The sequence below is a fragment of the Caloenas nicobarica genome, chromosome 6 (assembly GCF_036013445.1).
Source record: "Caloenas nicobarica isolate bCalNic1 chromosome 6, bCalNic1.hap1, whole genome shotgun sequence".
Classification (NCBI taxonomy): domain Eukaryota; kingdom Metazoa; phylum Chordata; class Aves; order Columbiformes; family Columbidae; genus Caloenas; species Caloenas nicobarica.
The window spans coordinates 37,078,970-37,099,645 of record NC_088250.1 but is presented as its reverse complement, the minus strand read 5'-3'; the positions used below and the strand labels follow the sequence as shown (position 1 = coordinate 37,099,645).

At 39.0% G+C, this 20,676-nt stretch overlaps 1 protein-coding gene across 1 annotated transcript in view; it reads left to right on the top strand.

Annotated features, from left to right (window-relative positions):
• LRP1B (LDL receptor related protein 1B) overlaps nucleotides 1–20,676 on the top strand; it is a 527,248-nt gene that overhangs the window by 188,535 nt on the left and 318,037 nt on the right. The window contains exons 4-6 of the mRNA XM_065638136.1: nucleotides 3,103–3,222; nucleotides 4,467–4,595; nucleotides 12,423–12,680. Coding sequence (XP_065494208.1) covers nucleotides 3,103–3,222; nucleotides 4,467–4,595; nucleotides 12,423–12,680 — 507 coding nt within the window. The remainder of the gene's footprint in view (nucleotides 1–3,102; nucleotides 3,223–4,466; nucleotides 4,596–12,422; nucleotides 12,681–20,676) is intronic.

The window sequence follows — 20,676 nt, the reverse complement described above, 5'->3', positions numbered from 1 at the left end:
TTTTTCTTTACTTCTTTGCTTCTTCCCATGTAGCTTGTTATAAATCTAATCAATCCATAAATGTATACACTTGTTTCCATAGCATGTCCTGCGATACTTCAAACATTTCCAGAGACAAGTAAACTCCATTTTCTTCCAAAGGTTCTCAGGATCTGTTACTGAAAAATAAAGAAAACAATACAGCTTAGTAAAATAGAAAATACATGTTCTACTTTAATATTTTTCTATTTATTAAGGGTGCCTGACGATGCCCTTAATAACGTGCTTTAACTTTTTTTCAGCCCCGAAGTGTCCAGGGAGTTGGACTAAGATGATCATTGTAGGTCCCTTCTAACTGAATAACTGAACTATTCTATTCTATTCTATTCTATTCTATTCTATTCTATTCTATTCTATTCTATTCTGTTCTGTTCCGTTCCGTTCCGTTCCGTTCCCTTCATTTGCTTACCCTCCACCTTGTTGCTATATTTTGTGCTTTTCCACCTGTGGATTCCCCTGGCAGGTTTAGCAGATCAGCAACAGAACAAAAATGTTCTGGGGCACGAAGGTGTCTCTCTCGCAGGCAATAACAAAGCTCTTCACTGGAGCCGTGAATGGAGGCCAATTACTGTTGTAATCATCTAACGGATAATTTAGTGGGGGGAAATGGTTAGTTTGAAGTCAGAAGCATATGGCGGGCAGCAGTGCTGCTTAAACGGATTTGTGGGACAGGCTGGTGTGTTTGAAGGATTCCCAGCTGGCTGCCTGGCCAGCCGTCTCCTCCAGGGAAACGGGGAAAAGTAGTTTTAGTGTAAATCTTGAGGCAAGTGATAAGTTACTTCTTTTCCTAACTGGCTAGAATAAGAGAAGATATTTTTGTTTTTCTCACTGGTCCAGTTTTAACTGTCTCAAACCATTCTTGACAGTGGACCATGAAACATGTCTTTTGAGAAAAGAAATTTGAAATTAATTCTTTAATTGATCATCAGGATAAGACAGTATTCATAATGAACTTAATGTATGGACTTGCATAAGAGAAGGAAGTATAAGTAGAATACCTCTTCAGAGTAGCCCTTCCTAAAAACGTAGCAGATGGGATGAGGACACCAACAAAGTCATGTGAGACAGCGTAAAAAATAAGAAAGTGCAGAAAGAATGAGGGTTGAGATGTGTGGCAAGAAATATTTTTGGCAGAAATGGTCTGTCCACATCAGTTGTACTCACTGTAAGGAAAACGCAACCGTTTTATTGTTAAAAGCCACCCACACGATACGGCAATGATTTAAAATCAATGCAATACAACACTTTTTGTAAAAAATATGAGCAGATAGGCTGCTTTTATTAATTTTCCCTTGGATCTCACTTGCTAATTTATTGTTGCTGTTCTCCAGCAGCCTTTCGTGGTTGTGTGCCGGTCCCGCTATTCTGGTTTGAGCTGCTGGCTGCTCCATTACGGAAAGTGTGCAAACAAGCCAAGTCCTGCTTGAGAGTCAAATAGTTACCACCCAGTAAAAGCTCCTGGCTCTATAGCATCAGACAAATATTTGAGGAAGGAAATCAGGGGTTGTAAAGGATGATTGATCCATGTTTGCCTAGAAAATGAAATGTATATGTTGGTTTTGTTCAGATAGAAATACTAAATAAACAGATACCACCTAATGAGTGGGACTCGTTCTTGGAAAGGTGTAATAGATTTAAGGACTGGACTAGGGACAAGAAACAAAAAAAGCAAGATATGGCCAAAAAATGTGTTATCTTCCTATTCACAGGGGCACAGAAGGCAGAGAAATAACCCACAAACCACTTAGAAAATGGGCAGATTTACACAGTGGGTGGTTAACCAGCCTCTAGTCAGTCTGTAGACTGTGTGGATCACAGGATTCTAGGGAATTCCTGAGATAATCGTGTAACCTCTTTCGTTTTAAAATGGTTTCACTAGAGTAAGTAAGTAGTAAGTTTGGGTGCCAGTCACATCCACTTTTCTCCCAAAATTTCAGCTTTATTTTGACACTGGCAAACATTCCAGAATTGGATCCCCAGTGCTCAGATGCTGATACAGACTCTTCTTCATTTTCATTTTCATTTTCATTCTACCCCCAAGAAGAATTTGATGATTAGTGATCAGACGGATTAGAACTGCTCACATACTGAACTGCAGATTTCTCTTCTTTATTAGGACATTCCCAGACCCTTTCAGCCAGCCCTGTAACAGAACCTTTCTCTGTCCATTTGCGGGTTATCTTCTGATCTGTCTGCATATAGTTTTGAAAAATAGCCTCAGATCAACACTTTAGGCTGTTTTCCTCACTCCTTTTCTTATTTTCCTGGAGGAAATAATGTTGTTGTTCATTAAAATACTAATTTTTTGATCAGCAAAATTATTGATACACATCATGCAGCTTGGGGCTGGGAAGTGTTTGAGTTTTTTTAGTTTGTTTTCATGCTGGAAATCATTAGTGTATGCTTCTACAATATTTCCTCTTGTTGTTAGCATCATACGTTGTGCTGATGGTATGTATTTAAGCAATAGATTCTATGAGGGACTTCTATGAGTAGTAATGGTATATACTATGTCCACTGTTTATCCAGCATTATGTGTCTAATGTTAAATTATTGAGGCAGAATGTATTCTCATTGATTGCTGAGAAGGTTAAATGTGTATCAGTAAATCAAAAGAAGCTTTAAAAGATAGAAGCTCAACTGTTATGAGGAATAGGAAAGACATAGATGTTGAAATCTTTCTCATAACCTTGGCTGTTTTTATAACTATGTTCTGAGATTTTTTTCCCCCCAAACCATTGCTTTGACTGAAAATGAGTGATGTGCAAAAAACGAATGGCGAAGCAGAGCAATAGTGTACCTCAATAATAAACTTCTGAGCAACTTTTGATAGAAATAAAATGCTGATTTCTGTTTATTAACTTGCTGAAATGCAATTTTCAAAGCAAGCGTTTTGCAATATATTATGTGTCATAAGTATATTTCCAAAAACAGCTCATGTAAATAGTGGTGGTGTTTCCTTCCTGAGACATGCATTTACAAATATATATTAGTTTCTAAAGTTTGCAATTCAGGAGTAATAGATATTTAGTGACATTTTGCTCTAACTAATCTCATTTTCAGAATTGCTCCCCAAATGCCAACAGATGAGTTGCCACTACAAATGCGCCATTACCAGGAACGGCACCAGGTGTTACTGTGGCGATGGATACGAAACCAGCAGCGACGGAAGGAGCTGCACAGGTAAACAAGAAAAATGCCGTAACACTAAGAGCCAGGTATCCCGCTGGTTCCCTGACGTTTGTTGGGGCAGCGAGCCGGTGCTGGGCTCTTTGTCCTGTTCCCCAGCAGTGACCCTTGGTCAGATACTGGGAGGGATCGGATGCTGGGATGCAGCAGCATCCTCAGCCAGACTGGAGCAGGTGGGAGCGTTTCCCGGTGCTCGGAGCAGCTCACAGCCCATTTCTGCCAGCCGCTCTCCGGATCTCGCTGCCAGGAGACCCTGGAGAACTCGTGGCGTTTTGCCTCATGCTCATAAAGTCACACCCTAGATGAGAATTTGATAAATGAACACTCCAGATCATACAGATTAGCTGGGAGTGTTATTTCGGCATAATTAATTGTCGACTGGAATTGGTGTTCTTTTCCATTTTTGAAATAGATGACTTCTTAATTCTCTATCCAGGTATTTGTTTCTTATTTTATTTTTTTCTCTTTTTATAAGCGGATTGGAGTTCTGTTGCCTTACATATGCATTCACTACTCCTCTCTCCATGTAATAGTGCTAAGCCAGATTCTTCATAAATATAATTTATTATAAGTTCTTTTGCTCGATGGTTGTCATGTTTTGTGATTGAAAATATATCTGGGGAAATCATTTCAACAGCAGTTTTTTAAAATGCCAGTTTATTACTTAAACCCTCAACCGCTGTTAAATAGCATATCTTGGTTTTATGGTATTATGCCTATATACCCTAGTTGAGAAAATTGTTCTTTACATTTATTAGAGAAATACATAGGTTTTGATGTAGTGGATGATGGTTTAATGTAGAAGTTGGGACAGTTCATTTAAAGAGCTGTAAGACATCGCCACCATAAATAGGTTGAGGATAATCAGTTGGTTCCTGTCTTGAAATGTTGCTTCCTTCATTGACCCTGATAACTAGTGGTCTCTGGTACTAACAAGAACCCAAATGTCTCCCTAATGTGATGTAGACATTGGATACTACTTGAACAAATGAACATGTCATCTTTCAAAATGAATAGCTATTAAACTTGAGCACTCCTGGCCTTCTCTTTGGTTATTGGAGTAATTTCAACAGCCAGCTTCTATGATAAGATCATGGCTTGAGAAGGGAGAAAACATAAAGCATCATACCATAATGACTTCAGGCCTTAAACTTTTCTCTTAGAATTCTGATTTTTGTTGAATTTCCTTTTTTTTTTTTTCCTAATCCTTAAGCATGCTCTCATTTATGTCGCTTTAGATTTGAATGAATGTAATACGTATGGAAGCTGTAGCCAGACGTGTATAAATACAGATGGATCATACACTTGCAGCTGCGTGGAGGGTTATGTGCTGCAGCCTGATAACAAATCCTGCAAGGCCAAAAATGGTAAGTTTTAACATCTTTTTACCTTAATTTAAATATTTTGTGTTTTGGTCATATCTAGAGGGTAGATACGAAGAGATAGGCAGAGACAAACACAAGAGAGATGGTTTTTCCTTCACTTTACTGCAAAAAAACCACACAACAATCATAGAACATCTTTTCACGTATTACAACAATACTCCAAGGAAAATATTAGAAGTTATTATATGATTATTATTAATTAAAGTGAAATACTCAGTTCAGCCAAGGTTAGAGCAGTTCTCAGTTTCCCTTTTCGTAAATAAATCAAAGATTTTCCTCACACAAAAAAAACAGGCTGAATAATCAGGAAAGACAATGGAGATGGTGAGAAGACAGAGGAAATAATCGTGATGTAATTGTACCCTTAGGATATAAGAAGACATGAGATTGCTTTGTCCTTGCAATATCCCAAGAGGTGGATTTTATTATATACATACTCACACTAGGCTTTTGTTACTTACTGCATGTTTTCATTAGTACTAGTAAATTGGGTATTTGAGGAAATTAGTGAATTGTGTTTAATGAAGCCATTTTGTACACGGTATTTTCCTACTCAGTATATTAAATTAACAATGCTTTTATATTAAAAAATCCCCAAAGTTTCTTGAGCAATTATTCAACATCCACAATGGTTCAACACCCAAGTATAAAGCCATGTTTGTTATATATTTTTGATTCTTCCTTTTAGTAGTTATTTTGCCATCAGAAAATAGGAAGGTCTGCTGGTTTTTTTGCGGCTTCCTCACACAAAGAACATTACTAAATATGTTCTGACTTGAGCACCAGCAAGAGTTACAGGGTTTTTTTCTGCTTGTACCAAGTTTTATATTGATCCACACAACAGAGATGAGCAATTTTTAAAAAATCCACAGCAAACTATTGTGAGACAAGAAAGCCCATACACAGTAAAAATATTTTAATATTCTTCTTCCTCCACTACAGGAAAATCAATAATGCAATTCTAGATCAGAAAATCCTCATATTGCCAGTACTGGGCTTGAGATAAACCTTTGAGTTTCTCTTCTTAGATCCAGCAAACTGTGTAACAACTGAGTGTTGTAGTGAGCTGTCAGTGTCCTGGTGGTGGTGATGAAATGAATCAGATTAACAGAGAAGAAATACTCTTCCATGTTTCTTAACACTTCATCATGTTTATTGTACAGTAGTTTTCATCTTTTGTGTTATTTTCAGAAGGGAATCAGTAGTCATTAATCAGAGAAGTCACTGCAGGACAGTACAAGTCAAAATCATGGTGCTGCAAATAAATCAGTGTTGCTCATTACATTTTCTTCCGTGTAAACACAATTTTACTGGAATTATTGCTGGATTAAATTATCTATATGATGAATATTTGGGCCAAATACTTCATAGAGCGCAGAGGTCGAAAAGATGCCTGGCACAGAAGTGAAGGTGCTTTTATCGCAGAGCTCTGCGAGAGCTGCGATGACCTGCAATGGCTTTTGTTGCTTCACTGAATCTGACCTACAGTGTGGAAAATAGTGAAGTTTCCCCATACCAGCAGGTCGCTTTCCTGCACCCTTACCATTGCCATCGTAGCTTCACTGATCATACAAGCTGCATTTCACAGGCTTCTGCCTTGTAGGATAAGGTTAGAGCAGGGAGAAAAGCAAAGTGTGGCCCTGCACAAATAGACCGGTGAAAAGCATCTAAAATGTGTCGTGGGTCACAAGTTCAAAAATGAGTCCATGTCATCTCGTTGCACAGGGGGAGGTGTACTACCCTGGTACGTATAAGTAGGATTGTTACTTCCAAAAGACATTAAGTAATCCTGGTATTTACTCCGCACTGGAAAGTTTTCAGATGGGATACAACATCCAGTGAGGGGCATCACACAAGGCAGATGTGGAGCAGTAGAACAGAATCCAGGATAAACAGGGGCCTTAAATGGGAAAAAAAAACAAACAAACAAAACACTTAGAAAAATTATCAACACTTTTTACCTTGAAAAGCCTAAAGAAAATGAGAATGCAAAGAGCGAGCTCTCCGCTTTGTCTACATTTGACAAAAGTAGTTGTCAAATAGATAAAGTGAGCTAAGGAATATTCTGTTCTGTGTGTAAAAGCTATGAAAGAAAAGAAGCAGCAGTAGAGGTTTAGGTTAGGTTAGGCATTATATAAATCTTTCAGTGTTAATAACAGGAGATCTGCTGAGACTATGAATCGCTGTCCACGCAGAGATCCTAGATAGGGAACAGTACGCAAGACCAACGTCTTAGTTGTCTCTGCCAATTAAATGGGAGGTTTCTGAATATTTACAAGTTTAGCAGGGCCTGTTGCGACAAGACAAGTGGTGATGGTTTTAAAATAAAAGGGGGGAGATTCGGAGTGGACATGAGCAAGAATTTTTTGACACTGAGGGTGGTGAGAGCCTGGCCCAGGTTGGCCAGAGAGGTGGTGGATGCCCCATCCCTGGAGACATCCCAGGCCAGGCTGGACGGGGCTCTGAGCAACCTGAGCTGGTGCAGATGTCCCTGCTCATGGCAGGGGGGGCACCGGGTGGGATTCGAAGGTCCCTTCCAACCCAAACCGTTCTATGATTCTATGAAGTGGGGGACACGATGGAGGCCCCAGCTATGAAAAGGTCCCACACAACCATCTTTCCGCACATGGAATGGTACAATTAGCAGAGAAGTTCACAGAAGCGACTATTTTCCTGCCCTTGGGGCAGGCACGTGCTTGGCTGTGAAGGTGCTAAGGTGGATCCCTCATTAAATTCTGCACTTTCTTCCTCAGCTCATTTAAATAACTTTGGAGCTGGAAACTTTCAGCTGCACGGTACCTTCGGGAGGGATGTTAAAATAAGTATCAAAACAGCTGGGGGCACACCATGGGCTTTTTTAACTCACTTTTTAACCACACTTTCTTTTATGAGTAGAGCAGCAGTTAATGCCTTCTTCTGAGGTGAAAATGAAACAAAATATTCCTTTGCTGAACAGATTTTAGAACTTTGTTTACCGGGTTGCTATACCTATATTGCAAGGCCCGCATTTGATGAAAAGAATATTTAAGGAAAGGAAATGACAGAATTGGAAATCTTTAGCTGAGGAATAAACAACATCTTAGTTGCAAAAGCGTCCGGTATGTTTTCTATCTGCATAGCCTATCTGGAGAGAAATGCCACGTGACAAGAAACATTTGTCATGTAGATAAAGCAGGATAAACTGATAATGAGCAAAGCAAAAAGCTTTTTCTGATATTTATAAAACATTCATCACTCTTAAATTGATTTCGCAACACAGTTTTCTTGCAAAAATCTCACAGAAAGAAGTTTTGAGGCTTTAGCAATAAAGCAGCGAATTTCTGGGGTGTATTGTGGACAAACATCAGCAAATAATTTCAAAATAAAATTAGACTACATTTTATTCAATACTACTAAATATTGTCCAGACTGTTATACAATACATGTATCAGTAAGAGCAAAGTACTTATAATTTACAATTCATACCACAGGAGAAGGGTGTTTAAGATGCTTGTAAACACTGAATTCTGTGTTTTATCCTTTTTATATCATTGTAGTGGAAAAAAAATGCTGAAGCGCTTCTTCTAGAAGAGAAGTAGGACTGCTGGCAGAGCAAAACACCTTCATTTCTGATTTGTTGTGATATCCCTCATTGATCTGTATTTTAGACAAGATCAGGGAGGGGGGAAATGCAAGTCTTTCATCTTTTCCGTTCCTCTATCTTAAACATAATTCAAAGGAAGATGCTTTCATTTTAGTCAAGAGGGACGAATCATAAAACTTTCCTGGATTAGAGAGCTATTCACTTCTTATCTTTCCTATAAAATGGAAAAAAAAAAAAAAAAAGGAAAGAAAACTCCTGAAAAAATAACACATGTGACGTCCAGTTATTTGAAAAGCTGCTGTCAGCTCACTGTAACTCATCCTAGATCTGTCCACTAAACTTTTAAGCTTTGTAGATTCTGTTCTTGAGAAACAGAAGCAGCTTTTGTGAGGGAGTAAACATGATTTTTTTTTTCATCATCTTCTTTGTTTTTCATCTGCATTATACAATACAGTAAGATGCTTTAAATATTTTTTTGCATTTTTTGTAGGAACCTTTAATTTTTTTTATAGTTTTATCATTAAAATAATTTAACTTTTTTTTTTAATAAGTAGTTATGAAATCAGCCTTTGTCAGAGCCACACTGAACTAAGCAGGTTACCTACCCTACTGTGATAAAACATGATTAACTAATTCAATCCATCGAATTATTTCATGTATGGGCTGCTTGAAAAATACAATTTCAAGCTCAGTAATCTAGTTTCTGGGTAAATTCTGCCAGAACACGGACGTATTTTTAATGTTTAATTGTGCCTGCTGAGTAGAACCTCTTAGCAGTGCCGCGAGTCCCTCCTGTGTCTGCAGCCAGGTTTGATTACAACTGCTGCTCACGAGGTTCGACGCTAATTCTTTTTCAGAATTCCCTTATGTCTATTAGATATTAATACTGAAATACCACCTTTCTCCAGAGCTTAGTGAGGTATTAAATCCTCATTACAGTTTTCAATAGGTCAGTTCAAAGCGGTGCAAGAAAGGGTCTGGTTCTCTATTGCAACCTTGGACAATGGAACAACCGTGGTGGGTTTATAACTGCAAACAGCTCCTGTGGAGCTGCCTCCTCTTGAAGGCTTTATAGATTGCAGAGAGTAGAAATATCTTGCTTAACACAAAATATAAGAGTAAAAATAACAATAAAGGATTTTTGACACCACTACTGGTTGGGAAAGGAGGGTTGAATCCAGATTTATGCAGTGATATTATTTTGTGGGAAGGGAGAAGCTGAGCACAGAGCTGTTATTAATAGATGGAAAAAAAAAAATCCCCAAACTGAGGATGATGCAGATGGAAACACCTTTTGTACCGGTCTGGAAACTCTCCGGGGTGAGAGGGTGATAGAGGCAGAAGTTCTTAGTCTGGCTCTGTTCTCTGGGTAGCAGAAGTTTGTAAGAAAGGGAGGAAAGAGATATTTACATATACCAGCCACCTATTGACTGCAAGCGAACCTACCCAGCAGATCTCAAATAAAATCGCCTAATAAGAACCTCACCACCTTCTCTTTTGGAGAAAGCAAGACGAGGGAGCTTCACTCATGGCTTACACGCAAGAGGATGTTTCACAAATAAGTTCAGTCCCTTCAGTTGTTAGATATCTTCTGAAACTTAAAAAAAAAATATACGTGGATTTGGCTGATGTATTGGTGGAAGTGAATTCGAAGCAGATGGGGACAGTCAGTGAGTTAGGAAAATAATGTTACAGGAGTGTGGGTTTGCAGATGTCAGTACGGGATTTACTGGGGAGGGAAAAAGTATGTTACGAGGTAGAATATACACTATGGAGTAAGAAACAATGGGAAAAGAATAAACAAAATCAATTTTAGAAGGAATACATGATGATCCATTGTAGCAAAAAGCTTTTTTACGTAACCAGTTAAAAAAAATAAAAAGCCAGCAAAGGGTTGTTTAAATAAAAGCGGATAGTACCGAAGAATAAAATTTAATGCCTACTTCTGTGGAGTTGAGTGAGACCACTGAGCACTGTATTCACTGAACCTTTTATTTCTCTTTAATCAGACTTGCTGATGAAGTATTATTTGTCAAATCCTTTTATTTATGCAAATTTTTTGGTCGATTTAGGCAGCTGGAATTGCCTATTAATTTTTTTTAAACTTTATTAAGTAGAATGCTGATTGAAAGTACTGCGTTTCAATACAGCATTCAAACATTGATTTCTTCTCTTGAATACAAGAAGATTACATTGGAGTGAGAGCTCTTGACTCGGCAGCACAAATATTTTTCATATATGTTTGCAACTGCAGTGTGATTTTCTGTGGTTTAGAGTAATTTTTTAAAATACAACATCCGAAAGTTTGCCCACTTGACGACATTATTTAATTCAAAAATGACAAATAGACACATTGTAGTGGTGTTGACCATGTTGCAAAGGACAACTTTGCATTAAGTGATTCAGATGAACACACCTCATTGCAAAACTAGACGTCACTGGTATTCCAGTTAAACCTGAAGCAATTTTTAGGGTCACCGTGTCTTCCTCTCTCAGGGAATCTTCTCGTAAGGTCCTGCGTCATCTCAGTCTTGGCTGGAGCAGGACCCTGAATGCTGAACAACATCTAACTGGAAGGGCATTTTTCAGGAGGCAGTTTCCCTATCCTCTGTCCTAAACACATACGTCTGTCTGATGTTTTGTTTTTTTTTTTTTTCCAGACAATCCACATAATATTTTATGTAAACAGCGGTTCTTCAACAGGCTGCCCCGAGCAGCTGTGGACGCCCCATCCCTGGAAGTGTCCAAGGCCGGGTTGGACGGGGCTTTGGGTGACCTGGGCTAGTGGAAGGTGTCCCTGCCCATGGCAGGGGGTGGAACTACATGATGTTTCAGGTCCCTTCCAACCCAAACCATTCTATGATTTTATGATTCTATTATTATAAATTGAAGCAAAGCAATGTTACCCTACTGTTTGTAATGAAGTGGTTATTCTGAGAATAGCAGAAAGAGAAACTGCTGGCATATGGCTTTGATTTAGATGTCTCCCTGACAGTTTTGGATCAACAGGGATCTTATTTCAGTTTAGAGTACTAGTCTAGATCGAGAAGAAGACGTCACAAATTCCAGCAGTGGAACCACGTATAACAGACTCCTCATGATACGGAGACCAATATTCATTTGCAGTTGACTAAGATGCATCATTTCAAACCAGCCCTGGATGTTCAAGACAGGAATCACAGAATGTCCTGAGTTGGAAGGGCCCCACAAGGATCATTGAGTCCAACTCGTGTCCCTGCACAGGACAACCCCACAATTCACACCGTTTGTCTGAGGTCATTGAATGCAATTAAAGATACACCTAATGCAAGAACAGCTGCTTTTCTGCCCAATACCTCTCATCATAATGCTAAAAATATTTTCTCTCAATATGAATTGTTTGTTCCTCTCTGTTTTAACTTGAACTGGAACATTTCGTATTTTAAGATACATATTCTTCTCTATTGGGGTATTATTGTTTCCTTCATTATTCGCACATTACTCAAGTAGTTTTATAAATTACTAGTGGGATTTCTAGGCAAAGTGATTCAGGTGAACGTGAAAACACTTTAGGTTGCATATAATGTCTTAATATGAATCGCATCTTCATATTTTTGTTTGTTTATTGTGACATTATGTGTAACTCAATGGAAACTGTTCTCTGTTCCCTTTTTTCTTTCAAGACATTCCATTGCGTGATGCTTTCCCCTTTATAATGCATGATATTAGGCCCATCATCTGTATGATGTACCCAGGTTTCACTGCATTGGGTTTTTTATTAGGTTTGTTGTTTTTTTTTTCTTTTTAGCAGCATCCACTCCTCGGGTTTTGTCCTATTTTACACGCTGTAATATGAAAAGTACTTTACCATTTCATCTGTATTCATAAGTTTTGCAGGTTTTCCTGGCCTTCATTCTTTTAGAAATGGATAGAAATAATTTGCATAACTTGTATTTCATTTTATGACTTAGGCATGAAAAATGTTGCAATAATGATACTTGGAATTAAACAGAAGCTGTGGGGCTCGGGTAATTAATTTTCTTTAATGATGTGAACCATTAGAACAGCAGGATAAAATAGACTAGTAATTTGGAATATATGATAGTTATGAAAATAAAAACAAAACCAATTTATTATATCTCTTAAAACAGGCAGGTAAAAATGTTAAAAACTACATTAAAAATGAACAGATAAGTATGGTATACACAGTCTGTTAACCATTTGAATTCTCTTTACTTTGCTTTTAGAGCCTGCTGACAGACCTCCTCTTCTTCTGGTTGCAAGCTCTGGAATAATTGAGGTGTTATATCTTAATGGAAGCAAAACATCTGCCCGAACTCCTGTAAAGGGATCTGCAGTCCTGACACTGGACTACAGCTACAAAGAGGACACCATTTGTTGGATTGAATCAAGAGATCTTTCGAGTCAGCTGAAGTGTACCAAGATAATGAAAACTGGAGAGTTAACAGATGAGTGGATAATCAACATTGCTCAGTACCTTCACAGTAAGTGTTTGACAGGGTTTTAGCAAAACGCTGGTGTCTGGAGCCTTCGGAAGTATTTTGGGGCTCACTGTTGAAAACAGTCTTAAGGCATTAAATATTGCAACTCATACTGAAGCACTTTTATGTTTCTCACTCCTATATATATACATATGTATGTATATTCAGTATGAGTTACAATATTTATATCTATGCGAAGTTTTTAAAGGTATGCATGTTTATAGACTAAATATAAGTGTGGAAGTTACAAAACCAGGGTAGTGCAACCAAAGAAGGAATGTAAAATGCTTCTTTTTCTCTGGCAAAGTAGTGCTACGTAAAACTCAAAAAAGATTCTCTGGTACTGGGACAAAATTAGCGATTAATTAAAGAGAAACACACTTAACCACATTTGAGGGTTTTTTTGAATGTTGTATTTTAGAGGGCTTTTCATACTTTGGATATCTAAGAGGTCTAAAAATCTTGGTGGTAGTATTTGATTGTGGTTTTTAAATTCATTCTGTAATTGATATTTTCTTTTAGTAAGACCCATCAAATTAATGACAGTCCTTAGCAAAATTTCTTTTGTATCGAACCGTATGTGAGTCCTTTCTGTCACTTATCTTCATCATCAGAGTGGATCTTAGCACTGTATTTTGTAGTTCTCCACCACTTCTCTCCCGTGTTCCTTTCCCTCTGGTCTCTGCATGCAAAGAGAATTGCTAATCTTTGTGGTGTTCTAATCTTCATTAGTGCATCTGTTTGCAAAATTAAGGCTGTGTGATGGGTTTGAAATGAAAACGGTGCCTGGAATTAATAAGCTACTCATTTTTCATAGTGCTAGTACACCTTGGCCTCTAATATTCTTCTGAAACTTCACTGTAATCATTCAGTCTTGTCTAAATGAAGGATAGAAATTCCCATGGACGTGAATCAACTGTTTATACTCGTTCCAACTTCTTGTTTATTTTTCAATTTGGAAATAGTGCTTGGAGACTTCAGAAACATTGCTCAGAGTCAGGTTTGGAGCTCTGAATAACACAGTCTAGCAGATTCAGCTGTGGGGATGGTTTTTCCAGGCACACACATCAACAAACGCTCTTCTTGGGTTGCTGTAGCGGAGCAGGGGCCATCGCCATGGACTGAGCGTCACTTCTCATGAGGGACAAGCCATGCGGAACCTGCTTTTGTCCTGCTCACTGTGAACGTTCTCAAGAAAATGGTTCACGAGGCCATCCAAGGCATGAGACAATACAGACAACGTGCTGCTCCTTATGGGAACAATAACTTCCAAAGTTTCAATCAGAACTCGCCTGTTGCAGATTTGTTGTTTTATTCTGCCCCTCCCCGGCCCACCCCGCCCAAGGACTCACTGCAGAAATTATCCATCTGATTAATATGTTCTCTTCTTTCAGATTGGATATTAGGAAGAATTTCTTCACGGAAAGGGCTGTCAGGCATTGGAACAGGTTGCCCAGGGCAGTAGTTAAGTCACCATCCCTGGAGGTGTTTAGAAGACGTGTAGATGAGGTTCTTAGGGACATGGTTTAGTGGCAGAGTTGGGTTATACTTGGACTTGATGATCTTAACAGTATCTTCCAACCAAAATAATTCTATGATTCCAGACATACATCTGGAGTTATGTCTGCAAGGACGTGGCAGGAGTCTGGTGTTATGGTATCTAGTATGCACACATGTATAGGTCATTTTGCGGCTATTGCAAAACTGAGTCAATTCTTTATTCCCTCGACCTTCTGTTAACTCTCTGGTGACTTCTGCTATCTCTCTTCATTATATAGCATTATATGCATTTGTTTTAACTCTTTGTCAGGAATTTCAGCCTGAGCATTTTCAAGTGTGCAAGTGCATTCTCTGGCAGCTCAAGCCAAATAAATGGTTGTGTAATGGAGTTATTCACATAAAAATGGAATATTCCTAAAAGAATTAGGGGGGGGGGGGGAAGTTTTCTTAGCAGCGTTTGTGTAATTTTCAATTTTTCTATCCCGGTCTTCTAATCTGTTCTTCTTTGTTAGTTATTCAAAGTGGGTTTTTTTTAGTGAAGGCAAGTAAGTCTTGTCTTTAGGAATGAAGAATGTTGATCGTATTTTAAGATCAAAGATTACATTTAGGAAAGCAGGTACTATGAAAATTACTGGTCACATCATACCAGCTCTACATAGTGAGCATAAGCTTTGGATTCACACAGGAAAAGAAATTACAGTCATAGAATTATAGAAACATAGACTATCTGGTTGGAAGGGACCACAGGATCATCTGGTCCAACCTTTCTTGGCAAAACCACGGTCTAGACAAGATGGCCCAGTACCCAGTCCAGCTGAATCTTGAAAGTGTCCCATGCTGGGGAATCCGCCACTTCCCTGGATTTTTTTTACTTCAGTATCTAGCATTCTCCCTCAAAAGACAGTCCAATATGACTTCATTCAGGTGTGTATGTGTCCCAGGTGGATCCAAGCAGATGCCTTTGAGGAGCATCCCTACCTTCTTCTGCCTAATGGTGGAGAAGGTAGAGAGGCTGATCCTGCACTCAGGTGTTGCTTGCCACAGAAGAACTGCGTGGAACTCCACTGATGGCATTCCCTGTGCTTAGTTATTAAACTAGTTTCAGGTTCGTAATATTTATTGTATCATGGATAGTTTTTTGTTTGATGGGTTTATCATTTAAGATGAGTTTCTGTTGCCATGGTAAAGTCAACAAGGGCATTCCTGTCTTAGCCAAGGCCAGGCATAGGCATGTTGTTTCATCTTTGTCTTTATAAGAACAAGAAGTTTTTGGAAGAGCAGCTGGAAAATTTCCTCTTGGAAAGATTTACGCAGACAGTGTCAGAGCCAAATAGGCTTTCAGGGAAGATTCTCATGTAAGGCAGGTTTGTGCAACCACTGCCCGTAATAACAGGCATGTGCCCCAACACTTCATACCAGCTCACAGTTCACTTCCAGTTAGTACAGCAAGACTTCCAGGAACAGTAATTTATGTAAAGTGCTACCTCTGGGACCAAACTGGCAAAAATTCTTTTTAATGGCATGAAGGTGGAAAATATCCAACAATCTTCTGCCCTTCCAAAGCCATAATGTGCAATCCTATACTAATGCTTTTGTGTGTTGGACTGAGGGATTGGCAAGAGCAGCATCTTCTGGATGACAGAATCTCCTTCTTCCTCATTTTAACAAACATTTTGCATCTTCATCACTACAAGTACCAAGCACCTTATGTGCTCTCCAAACAAGCACCAGGCAGCACAGCCTGGGTTTCAGCCACTGTTCTTCTGCAGAATATAACAAAATCTCTTCTAGGATGATGCTTCACAGCGTGATATTTTCTGCTTGGCTGGTATTTGATTCAGGTTCTCTTGGCATTCAGTTATCAGAGTACACCAGTACAAATCCTGCCATGCTTGTGTTTGGCTTTGCCACCTTGTGGTGTTTCATACCTCCAGACAGTCGATCACACCTCACCTTGGAAGGCACACAGGCTTTTCTGTTGGCAGATGTACGGGACCGATCTGGATGAAAAGAAATATCTTGCTTCCCCTGTACTGATTCAATTTTAAACTACCTGCCTTCCCTGCCCTACCATGGCACGGGGGACAGTTGCCCCAAGGTTGGAAGTAGGTGATGGACGTGGATGGTTGAAACTCTCCAGTGGGGAGAAGTATTGGCCTCTCTGCTCATGGAACCCAACACCATTCTACTTGCCCTCACAAGCATGAGCCAAAGACGATGTTTTGGCTCTCCCACTTTTTGGATGTTGTTGGTGTGAAGATCATCAGACAGGGAGCCTCAGAGAATTTGACCAAGATGAAACAATGTCTGGTTACCTTCCAGTTTTCCCCTGTTTTTTGTCCCCTTAATCACCTCCCACTACATCTCCCTGAACTAAAACACTTCCTAGGAGTGATTAACCACAACTGCTGGTGCTCTGCCCCTCAGAATAGCTACAGCCATTTATCTTGGCATTGGTGAGGCTCAGTCGTTGAGGAAAACACTAAGCACTGGGGATGAGGCTTCTGACAGCAACCTTTCTGTGAAGTTCTGGTGAATATTCATGAGAAATCAAAGCACCCGTTTGGCTTACTCAGGAGGAGAACAACTGTGAAGATCTGGGGGGAGGCATTTATTCCTGCATAAAGTCTGCCCCAAGCTTGTCCCCAGACAGGCGTTATAAGCTGTCACATAGTTGTAGAATGTGATTTTTGTGTTCTGTGACAGACAGCTCATGCTTACAGACCTAGAAAATGAACAGAAATGAGAAGGTTTCGTGACAAAAGCTATTTACACCTCAAATGCCACTTTAGTAGCATTCAGAGCATCTGATACAGGAATGGGAGCCAAAATAAGATGTGAGAAGAGTATCCTAAGGAAATTTCACAGGATACTTGCCCTGTACCTGGCATCTTGGCAGTCTTAGAGCCTGGCTGATCTTACATTGCTGTTCTTGCATTTCTGAGAAGGCTGGAAAATACTGTTTCTGGGATAGTGACCTTTCTTTGTCCAAAGGTGGGGGTTTTTATAGTCTCAATATCTCATTCTTAAGTGCTCTAGACAAAGCCATCATTAAATACGCAAAACTAGGACACTTTTCTCATAAATTTCATGTTTATTCAGTTTGAATTTCCCGTCTCCTTTTAGTGCACAGTCACTCAGTCTCCTGAGATCCTGCAGTTCTTCAAATCTGACCATTCTCTTTGCTGTTCTGGAAACTTTATTTTTATAACTGGACTTTATCACCTTATTATTTTTGTCACCTCCCAGGTGAGTTGTGAACATTCTCTTGTAGAGCTTCCAGCACAGACCAGTGCTGTGGAACTTGGTGATGCCTCACGGGGAACCAGATTTGGCCCCCATCTTTGGTGGTTACTTGGGTCCGTCACTGTCATCTTTCCTAAGTCTTCCCTCATGACTTCCTGAACGGCTCTTGGGATTTTCATATTTTTCCGTGTTTGCATTTTGTTTTAATTTCCGTGTGCTTTTAGATATTCCCCTTCAGAGCAAGCACAAGCCACAAGGTGTCTGTCATACACCATGGCCTCGTATGGGAAATGTTTTATTTGCATCATCTTTGCATCTGTCCATACTTTTATTCCTCATTCTGGTGTACCTGGACTTTACAGAACTTTTTATTCAGTATATGATACAGCCTTGATAAGGTGTTTTCCTGGAGCAGTATGGACTTGTTTTTTAGTGTAGGAAACAACTCTATCTGATAATTGTACAGTTTTTCTGCCCCCTGTAATGACAAGACTCCTTTGGAGACTCAAGGCTGTACAGAAACTTCCTTTTATCAGTATGGTCCTATTTTTAGCTCCGGGATACTCTTTTCTGATTACTGTTTATGCATAGCCTTGTTGATGATTATCAGGTTTACTAAGAATAAGGGTAAGTCATATCTTTTCATTCAACCTTTCTGTTCCAACAAGCACGATCAGCTGGATCTCATCCTTTGCCCATGGTGGGTATTGCAAATCCATTATCTTTTTTTATGAATAGTATTCATATATTCGGGTGTATATCTCCATGCTTGATGGTGTCTGCAGAAAAGTTAAGATATAATCTGTATATCAGAGATCCTAAGAGGACCTTCCATATATTAGAAGCTTCTAAATGTTGTCTGTGGAGGATGTGTCTGCTTTTAGTGCACCTTGTGGATACAGTCCATTCAGTTTGACTTGGAGGATTGTGCTACTGCCTTGAGTAGCGTCGCTGTAATGCCACATTATGTCATTGTGAGGCACAAGCTTCCATGGCAGATGTTCTGAATTGGTGGCATTTCCCTTCAAAGTGACGTTACCTGCACTTAATAATCCCTGACACAAGAGCTATTTATTAACTGCTTGTTAATTGCCAAGAGTAGAATTTGTCAGTCATTTAAAGATATAATACTACTATTTCTTCAAGCTTTGTTACTCATCCACTCTCCACAACTGATCTTTAATTGACATCAGTCAAAACCCTGCTTCAGTTCTTTGCAAAGCTGGCGTGCTATTTTCTTTTTATATGCTTTCCAGTAGTCATGCCCGGGCCAGTTAATTCTCAGACTGAGTATAGGAAATAAAATGTCTTATCTCAGCGGCATTTCTCAGTGCAAATTTTTGGTTGCCCCCCTCTGCCTGAGACAGAATTCCCGAATGTTCTGTCTGCAAAGCTGATGCCTCTTCACATCCTCACTCTCTGTTCTGCATTGTTGGATTCCCCAGTTTGTCAGCTTCCTAGCTGACCATTTTTAGACTTCCATCTTAATTAGCTTCATTATTGTCCTAACAGTGGGGCGTGATGGCATCTTTTGTGTGTCTTCCTTACATTCCAACCCTTCCTTGATAGCAAAGCTATTGTACCAGGGAGGAAACCCAAGAGCAAACAGGGAACATCCCACAGCAGCAGCAGGATTTCGTAAATAAAAAATGGGCACTTTGTCATAGTATCATTAACCATGTAAATATATCTTCCTCAGGCATAACGCTGAGGGACTCTTCCACTCTGTTAAATTGAATTACTATACCCCTTGTAAAACAGTAACATTTGCATTTTGTGAACAAGATTTTGAAGATAGAATAAAATAATCGTGGGAGCTGTAAAGATCTAATGTATAGATAACTAGGTTGCTGCAAATATAAAATTTACAGTTTTGTAGTGAATATTTTACAAATGCATTTATATCCTCCGATACAGGAATAATGAAATATTAGCCAAAAAACAAAACAAAACCAAACCAAAAATCCACAAGCAATTATTTTTTTTTTCTGAAACATGGAATTAAATAATGCATGTTTTATGGGGTTAGATACACATTTTCCCATAAGACTTTGACATCCAAATGCATTGTGTTGGCTTCATTTTGGTTTTTACCCAGCAGCCACTGGAACTATTCTTTGTAATATGATTTTAGTATTAGATACCACCAACTAATTGTATATGTATGTTTTGTATTTTCTACTTTATTATTGTATTTATAACTGTCACATTTTTTATGATGTAGCTAATGGTTTTCTTCCTAAGTGGAGATATTTCTTTGCAAATTCATGTCACATACAATGCTAATCGAGTTTGCTTCAATTAGTCTAATTGACAGCCACTTACTTCCAGATATTACTTTATTGATGCAAAGATTTCATTCAGACTTCATCCGAAAAACACGGTGGTGTCACGTGAAGAAGTCGGGAAACCTTTCTTTTTGCACAATTTACTTGGAATTGTGTTATTAAAATTAAGACTAAAGACTCTCCTCTGAGACACAGATCGTAGAACGCAAGTTGCATCAGCATTGCAATAAAATGTCAAGAAGAAAAGTCTGTGGATTCTTCAAAAGTAGTTTTGTCTTTATAGGAAAGAAGGGGCCATATGAAAAACTATAAAGCCAAAACACTGTTCATCCGATAGTGAATTAGCACAACCCCTTTAGTATTAGCAGGGACTTGATGACATCTTCTGTGACTTTGTATCAGATGCACAGTAGTGCAAAAACTGCCTGTTGTCTGGTTTTGAGGAAGCAGCAGGAAGAAAAAAAAAAACAACTACTTCCATATCTTAGGCAAGGAAAAGAGTATTATAATAAAAAACGCAAGTATTGCCAGTTGTGATCTTGCCAGTGGCCTTTACTAATTGTATTTTGCAACACGGATTCTGATCTAATTCCTTGTACTGCTACAGGGTAAAGGGTAAATAAAGATAATGCTTTTCATAAATGACGAAGAAATTGCATTAATCCACGTAAAGCTGAGATCAGAAGCTGTGTACCTGTTAAAATAAAAAAAACGATTTCAGCATCTTTATCAGCGCTTTTTAAGCAATTCGATGAGCTGTGTCCCGTGGGCTCTGGGCTGGTCTGCTCTCGGTGCTCACTGTTCCCCGCGTGTTTCTGTGCTGTGTCAGTGATGGAGACACACCAAAGAGGTTGTCTGTGTCGGAATAAAAGAAAGGGCTTGTTCTGCACTTGGTACTTCATCAGCAGCTCTTACGGAAAGAGGAATTGCATGTTTGCACTAGCCGGTGAAACTGCGAGTATTAT